An 8,577-nucleotide genomic window follows, 5' to 3' on the forward strand; every position below is an offset into this window, starting at 1 on the left:
GAGTTGTTAGTTTTCAGCATGCCCAAGGGAGAAATAATATGACCTATGATCCAAGGTGATGCATTCAATGCCTAGATGGTTTGTTTTTTATTTGATCCATGCCAGTACAAATATAATTCAGTTTTGAGTTTTGTTCTAAAGTGTTGTAAATGCCTTCACAGCATTTACTGTTAATTCATTCACAACGTGTCCCTCTTTGCTGCCTAATTTTTGCTGACTGTTTGATTGAACCACAGCTACTGCACAGGATTTATGAATCTGTGTTCCATAAATGCCTTATGTCTGAAGGTTAAAAAAGCACTTCCTCTAACAATATTTATGAAATCCGTACAGTACACGGTGCTGAGGCGTTCTATTACTTATTTCCTACACTCACTCATCACACTATTTAGATATTAAGTTAACAGACAACAAAATAAAAGTACCAACACACAGAAACATGTATATTGGATACATTTTGATACAAAAAATGACTGTTGTATTGTAGCATGTGATGTTTTATAATACCAAGCTCAATACAAATCAACAACACTTCAGAATTTTATTTATATGTTGCTCTACCTGCTGAAAATTATGATGTAAACTGTGCTACATAACACAGAAGTGTTTTCATGTTCAACACTAAAAACAACTAAATAATAACTTGAATGTGTTCTTCTCACCTCATTTAATTTTTCGTATAATCAGATTATTATATACATGGGTTGCTTATACACAAGTGTAATTAACAGTTCCATGGATTACATAGGTACACACAAAGTCAAAGTATAATTTAAGTATGTATTTGAAAACAAAACAAAGCCTAATTGGAATAATTAGCATTTGAGAAAGTTATAAAGAAAAGTAAATATCAATTCTATTTCAGATTTATTTTATTTTATTTATTTTATTATGATAAATGAAACCTAAAATGTGTTGTGACTTATTTTTAAGAAAACTAATAATAAAAAATAAGTGTAATTTCATGATGATCAAACCAACTAAACACAATATATGGGTAAGTGACGAACCAACTAAACACAATATATGGGAAAGCAAAATATGTGTAAGCATAAACTACAATTTTATGCAAAGATAAATTACAGTTTATGTTTATACTGACTTCACTTACCCATATATTTTACGCTTCTCTTCTATAGCGATTCTAAATTTTGTAACAACAGTTAAAAAAACAAAACAAAAGTGATGTACATTCAACTATATATACAGCTATTGTTGTAAGCTTAAAGAAACTACACATACTTGTAGCATTTAATGTCATTAAACAAAGCCATTGACAATAAATATATGCAAATCGTTTTAATAAACCAACTGTTGATGAGATACAATTATTTTATCATCTCTGATTCTGTTGTAAATACTTTAAAATTACAAAATGTAGACTGTTTTAAAAGTATGACATACTACTTTTATAATTAATTTTTAAAACATTAAGTTACTGTTTAAAATGAGTGACTAATATATAATCATGTTCATGTTACCACTTGGGTACAATTTGTACTGACATTAGTAGAAAATAAACAGCTTACTGTTGTTAAAATCTAGTTTATAAACACGATAAAAATAAGTTTTTTATACAAAAAAATTATTCATACCCTAAAAGAGTGTAACAGCTGTAACCTTGCTGAACCTTTCTGTGCAAATTCACATATTTTTTGAAGGCGTGATTGTTATTGAAGTCTTCACTATTGCTGTATGGTAATATGTCCATCGACTTACAAATTATATCAACAAAAGATTGAAAATGGAAACAAAATATCCTCCATCAAAGGCCCAAGAATACTATGTTATTTGTATACCTTTCTTTTTAAATGCATACCTTAACTGCAGAAACTAAAGAAAAAAACTTTACATTTGTCCAGTTTTAATAACCTTCTCAGAAACAAATACTGAAATTCCACTTATTAGCAATTTTTGCTATTATTTTCAATTCTGTTTAGCTAAATAATTTGAGTATTTCTCGTAAGATAATCAATTCTCCCCTACTGTTTTTAAAATAGACCTAAAATCTCAGGATAGAAATAACAAAAACCAATAAAAGTTATTTCACGTTAAAGATGTTCTCTCGACACAATATTTTTACGAACATTTGAACTATCATGCATATTATTTGTTTTTCCAAAACACTGATAATTAAATGTATTTAAATCACAAATTTTAGGTCCACTCTAATTCTAATTTTAACAAATATTATAACCACAAACCAAATAGGAACATTTTCTCCAATAAAGCATATTGTAAGCCCATTTCTACTAATTCAGATATGCCATAATGTTAATATTTTAAAATAATTGCTTTTGGTTAGTCCCTTTAGAATTTTCAAAACTGTGTATCAGGGAAACATTTGTTTAATGATTTTCACATATGCCAAAATGTTAAACTTGTTTTAAAAACTAAGAACAAACAAACCTACCCAATAAATCTATTCTTTCTTACGTTCAAGCATTTCAATGTACATTACCAGCAATTTGCACAAATTTTAAAATATTCTATCATAGGAAATGTAACAAATTAATAAAATAAGTACAGCAGCTTTCAAATAGAATAGATTATGAAAAGGATCATTTCAAAGTATTAACTTTCTTTAGGTACAGTTTTCTGAAAAATATTATCTCTTGGTATCATAAGAATTTAACATTTGTAAAATCAGTACATTTTTCTCTAATGACATCTATTTATGTAGAAACAAAACTTTTTAACAATATAATTTAACCCTAATTTAGGAAGAACATAAAGCATGCAAATATCAAGTGCAATTATATAGTTCAGTTTTCCAAAGAGAAACAATACATCAAACCAGTAACATTTCACACTTTTCCTCAAACACAGTTAGTACAGAATAATACAATCTAAGTTTGTTACTACAAATAACCATACTGATTTTGCAATCTCCTTTACACAGATTAATGATGAAATATTCTTGACTGAAATATTTTTAAAGCATAACATAAAACATGAAATTAACGAGAAATATAATCAAACTTACACAATCACCAGCAAACCAATAACTGTATACTTCATTTATTCTATAGCATATCTTGCTTAAAACAAGTAAAGACGCAATCTCTTGGTAATTTCATTTAAATTGCCAAAACCACTGTTGACTGTTCGAGGCAGGCGACTTGATTTACGAATCCCATAACTTGCACAGCAAAATTTCTTTATGATACTGCCAACATAGTTTTTTTAATACACTAAGCTGTGCCAGGTCTCCACTTCAGAGAAACGTTATAAAATTACAGGACGAAGGTGCTAAAGAATGAAGTAACAAATTTCAAGACATTTCTAACATTATTAATTTCTTTCTTTCTGTAAACAAATCACAGACTTTGGGAGGTCAAGGGTTAAACTTTTCCTGTGTACAGCTTTATAAGTTTGCAGGTCCATATGATGAACAACACCTACATAGGTTCCTATTCAATTTAGATCTTGATGGAGTGCAGCATACTTATTTTCCAAGTCCAACTGAGGAGCAGAACTTCTGACGTCGTCCTTTGATTTGAGGCCATGTTTAACTGATTGAAACTGCTTCTCACCCCATTTTTGTTCACTGAAACAAAATTTAACTTCTTTAAACCACAATTTTGATTCATTCAGGTAACAACGGCTAGTGTATTTCCAATACTTATCTTAAGCTGTCAGAAATGAAAACTGAAAGAAGTTTCCAACACCTTAGCAAGAACTTCTACATTTAAATGACATTGAACATTGGCATATTCTGCTATTTCAAGCATATCAGTTTAAAATAAAGTGCATAAGTGCCATCATGATAATTATGTGACACAATAAACTAGAGTAAGAACAGCTACTAGAAATCGTATTTTAAATACTCCATGAAAAAAAATTATAAATTTAAAAATCAAACCTCATGCCAGCTTTTGAAGCATCAACTGCTGCCGAAAGAGAAGGGAAGTGTAACTCACTGCCCACATCAGGAGCAGACTTAGGGTTACGTTTTGAGGGAGTAACTGCAGCAGCAGTGTTTCGCATGTCTGGGAGGTCGATAGGCACCACCACTTGTTTTAGGCTCTTCTACTACTTGTGGCTGAGGAGATTCTGTACCCAAAAAAAAAATTAAGTTGGTTTATGTCTACAAAACTTCTCAAGATAAAATACAAATAACAATAAATGCAAGACTGTCAGTAGATTTTAAACCTCCATTAGTTTTACGGGGTATTTTCAAACCCCATGTTTCTTAATGTCATCATCGGACAAAGGCAGTTGTTGTAAAGAGTATCCTTCCCAAACCCAAGAGAAATCGTGGGTTCAGTTACTCTCATTTCTACATCATTAAGAATAACATGCATTTTATTCTTGCTACAGCATGCAAACACCCCACAGCACTACATCCAGAACAATTTCTGGGAAAGCCTCCATCTTTATTTTTTGTTACACTTGATTCAGTTAGTGTTTCTAGAGTTAATATATAATACATGAAATTCAAGTTATATGTTTTTAGTTTTATTGAGGATGGAAAGTAACACTGGAAGTTGTAAGATTGGGCATTTTAATTAATGTTAATAAACTAGTAATATTTTTTGTTTAGTTAAAGATACTTTAGTTTTGTAGCAATGTTTTTACTTGTTAAATAACATGATTTTTTGTAATCATTTCATTATTCCTCTATTAACATTATCTATACTTCAAAAATTAATCAACATTCTATGGAATTGGTCACAAGATGATTAACTTGCAAATATACAGACATATTTTAGTTAAAATAATAAATTGCATTTATTATTTATTTTTTCTGAGAGAGGTGCGACCCAACCTCATGGTACTGATGTAGGATGGTAAACTGTCTGTGCTAATATAAGACCAAGAACATCCCATAACTTGCACAGCATACTTTCTTTATGATATACTGACAAGTGTTAAGTCTTGATTTCAGCAAAATACTATACAATAACAGAACAAAGAATGAAATAACAAATTGAAGAAATTTCTGTAACATATATCATAACTATTAAACCTTTCTTGTCTAACAGTAAAACTGTATCATGAATTAGTCACTTCACTAGCAGCTAAGCCTAAACTTACCCCTTTCAGACCAATAAACACTTTTCAGGTGTTAAGTTCACTCAATCACACAAAATTTTAAAATTTAAGTTTTTATAGCTACTTTTTTAAATTTATTTGGCAAACAACCACTTATAAAACTCAATGAAGCCGAAATAGGTTTATTATGCTTTTCCAAAAAATATTTCACCAGTTTATGACATTTCTTTACAATTACAGTGAAGAACTTTAGTTCCAAAGTTCTGCTTTTACCATATTTTGTTTATTACAACCAAAAATACAATTGTGATGTATGTTGATTTAAAAAAAAAGGTTTTTCTAGATTTAATAGGTCATCTTCACAAAACACTTTCAAATTATAGGTTTAATTGGTTTGTTAAGACTGACTGTGAGGTATCTAAATAAATCACTTAACAGTAAAAATTTTATGTTTGTTAAAAAAAAGTACACATCACACTGGGAATAAAACTGCATGCCATGCACACAGATTTCTGTAACCATCAGAAACTAAACTAGAACACATAACAGAAGCATCGAAAGTTACACATATTAAACTTCTCACTGACAGAAAACAGTTTTGAAACAAAACTATATTGCAAGATCAGTACAAAATAAATAATTAAACAATGTTTCATCATTCCCAAATGTCTTTCAGCCAATATATAAATATTTAAGTACATATGTATAAATCACACTTTATATAAAATATGCAGATAAAGCTGGTCAAATAATTTACTTGTTAGTTTGTTTGAATTTTGCATAAAACTTCTCAATGGCTATCTGCATTATCCATCTTAAGTTTGCAGTGGCAAACTAGAGAGAAAACAGCTAGTCAACACCATCCACTGTCAGCTTTTGAGCTACTCTTTTACTAACAAACAATGGAACTAGCTGTCATGTTACAAGTTCCTACAGCTAAAGATGGCAAGCATGTTTTGTGATGAAATTCAAAAGTGCCTTAACAACCAGGACTGGTGAAAAGATATATTTAACATTTTTTTGGACTGACTCTTTAAAATGAAAGCAATAAATTACTGTAAATATATCTTCACAGATTAGCATAACTAGAATCTATTTTGTAACAATGATGAGCTCATTTTTAGTGTTAATATTTGCACTTCAAGTTCACTTTACATTACTACAACTCCAAAAGTAACTACTTACACAGTCTAAACATCAAGACATACAAGTCACATGCAATTCAACAAATGTACAAAAATAGGCTAAACACCTTTTTTATGCAGGTAGGTAACTTGAGTGTTTTTCTCAAAGTAATTCTATAGTTAACTATCTTCTTTGGAAGTAAACTAAGTGCATGTCGTCTTGCACCAGTTTCAGATAATTTTGTGTAAAATACACTGAATGCACAAAGATAAATTTACACCTATAATCAAGAAGTTTATTCTCTAATGCACTGCTCAATAACTTTTGTTAGAAAACATTGCACACAGGTTATCAAAATCTCGACATTAACCCTATATGTATGAGTAAGGTGAAAGTCTGTAACCTCAACTTTTTGCATTACATTTAAATTTTGATCAAACATCTTCCTTATCAATGTACATCAATAACCTTGACATCAAAAAGCAGTTTAAAATAATTCAAATTTTGATATTATATAACATTTAACTTATTAATTTCAAAAGGAAATGTGTAAATAAATTCACTCTTAACTTCTCATTACAATACTATTCTTCTTCACTCAAATTACCCATTTTAGATTTTCTTTATTCCAATATTACCTTCTATATTCTCACAAATTACACACTTATACTGAGGTATCCCCAAGCTAAAGTATGAATTCTCTAAACATCTTGTTTTACTGATACTTGTACTGTAAAATGAAATCAGTATCCCTTCAAACACTTCTTTTTTTTGCTCCAAAGGTATAAATAAACCTCCCTAACATTTGTTCTTGGAATATTTCTAATTAATAGTAAAAAAAAAGAATCTAATTATTTGAATATAACCAGGCTAGAATTGCCAAGATGACAAGTTTTGAAAAATTTATCCTGTTTTACTGTGTATTATCATTATTGACAGCTTAACCAGCTACTGGAATTATTTAGAGCTTAGTTTCATATCCAGTTAAAGTAAACTAGTCTTAGCACTTTTTTTTAATGCGGCAATATTTTGTATTCTAAGGTGCATATCTGAACTTTAAAAATCATTAATAAGACAACTAAAAAGTAGGCCTAATGAGCATCACGGACTTATTTCTTATGAGTACAAAAGTTTAAGAAAAGCAAAATTAAAACACAAGTTTTTATGTATATTATTTATTATCATAAAAGTAACTAAAATTAAAACTTAATTGGTTAGATAAAAACTCAGGAAAAAATTTCTCATGATCTCTGATATCCTAGCATGCACACACAGCATAGCATAATAGTCACTTCATTTTGGCATGCTTTTAAGTCAGTTTTTCTACAGAAAGTTGTTTAGCTATGATAAATGACTTTGCCGTTGCTTTGAAAATATCCATTGCAATTGTAAATGAAAAATCTATTAGTTGTGACATTAGGAATAAACAGTGATGACAGTTTGCTTTATTTATATGGTCAAGCTTATCTAAACTTTTAGGATAGAACAAATGATATGTATAGTGTCATTGTTCAACATTGGTTACAAGGCCAGTTAAAACAACTTGTTAGATCTGTTACATAATGTTCAGCTGGCTTCGTCTAGCTAACCACTATACCTGTTTGGTCTAAACTTTCATGTTAGTTTTGATCTATACATTTGTAATATCTTCCTACAGTCTCATGGTGTGTGTACTTTATCTAGCTTAAATTTCATTTCCTAGTAATATTTATAGCATTCCAGAATGTTTTGTTGTAACATTCTAGAGAGATGCTGCACTGTCATTATTACAGAAAATCATGACTGCAAGTATGGTCATTTGGCTACACTACAATTATTTTGATTAATCGGACGACTACTATGTAACAATGGCCAGCAGGATCCATGTCCTATTAAAATACCAAATATAATAGTGGTTCAAGGCTTCAAACAAACAATAACCTAGGGAGTTTGATGTGGATAACTTCCACGGTCCTGACTGACTATCAGTACTTCTTTCTGTTTCTCCTCCTTCTTGAGAAGAGTTTTCCTTATTCTGTTCTTCCTCTTTTTCTTTTCACTGAAAATTACACATACATACAACTAATTATTATATAGTTCATAAAATGACAATAAAACTTAAATATTAATAAACAAGTTTGTAGTTAAATCTTCTTGTGTCAAATTTGCTTTAAGATTCACAAAAAAAATGACATTTTAAAATTCTGTTATTTACCTGAAGGCTGAAAGTGGTAAATTTTGGGAACCATAGGGGTAGAAGTTAAAACTCAAATTAGATTAAAATTCAATTTGCAAGGTTAAAACAATGGTTTTAGTGTCCGTGTGTGTGTGTATGCCATAGAAATGAAAAGGTTAATCTGAATTGATATTAAAATGTGAATGGAACTTGCAGCTTGTGATATTGAAATGATTTTGAATTAACATTAACATACCATTATATCATCACTTTAAACAAGTTAGAACTGTTACACAAGT

General features: G+C 29.7%; 2 protein-coding genes across 2 annotated transcripts in view; one reads left to right on the top strand and one right to left on the bottom strand.

Annotated features, from left to right (window-relative positions):
- Positions 1 to 639: 639 nt before the first annotated feature.
- On the bottom strand, positions 640 to 8,159 carry LOC143249836 (protein CDV3 homolog A-like). The gene is made up of 3 exons (XM_076500379.1): positions 8,044 to 8,159; positions 3,866 to 4,056; positions 640 to 3,550 (listed from the first exon to the last, which is right to left on the bottom strand). The coding sequence occupies exons 2-3, from the start codon at positions 3,988 to 3,990 to the stop codon at positions 3,418 to 3,420; spliced, it is 258 nt and encodes an 85-aa protein (XP_076356494.1). The 5' UTR covers positions 3,991 to 4,056; positions 8,044 to 8,159; the 3' UTR covers positions 640 to 3,417.
- Positions 8,160 to 8,445: 286 nt separating this feature from the next.
- Positions 8,446 to 8,577, top strand: part of LOC143248179 (protein CDV3 homolog B-like) — an 8,533-nt gene continuing 8,401 nt past the window's right edge. Inside the window, exon 1 of the mRNA XM_076496612.1 lies at positions 8,446 to 8,453. Coding sequence (XP_076352727.1) covers positions 8,446 to 8,453 — 8 coding nt within the window. The remainder of the gene's footprint in view (positions 8,454 to 8,577) is intronic.

The sequence above is a fragment of the Tachypleus tridentatus genome, chromosome 4 (assembly GCF_004210375.1).
Source record: "Tachypleus tridentatus isolate NWPU-2018 chromosome 4, ASM421037v1, whole genome shotgun sequence".
In the NCBI taxonomy this organism is placed as follows: Eukaryota; Metazoa; Arthropoda; class Merostomata; order Xiphosura; family Limulidae; genus Tachypleus; species Tachypleus tridentatus.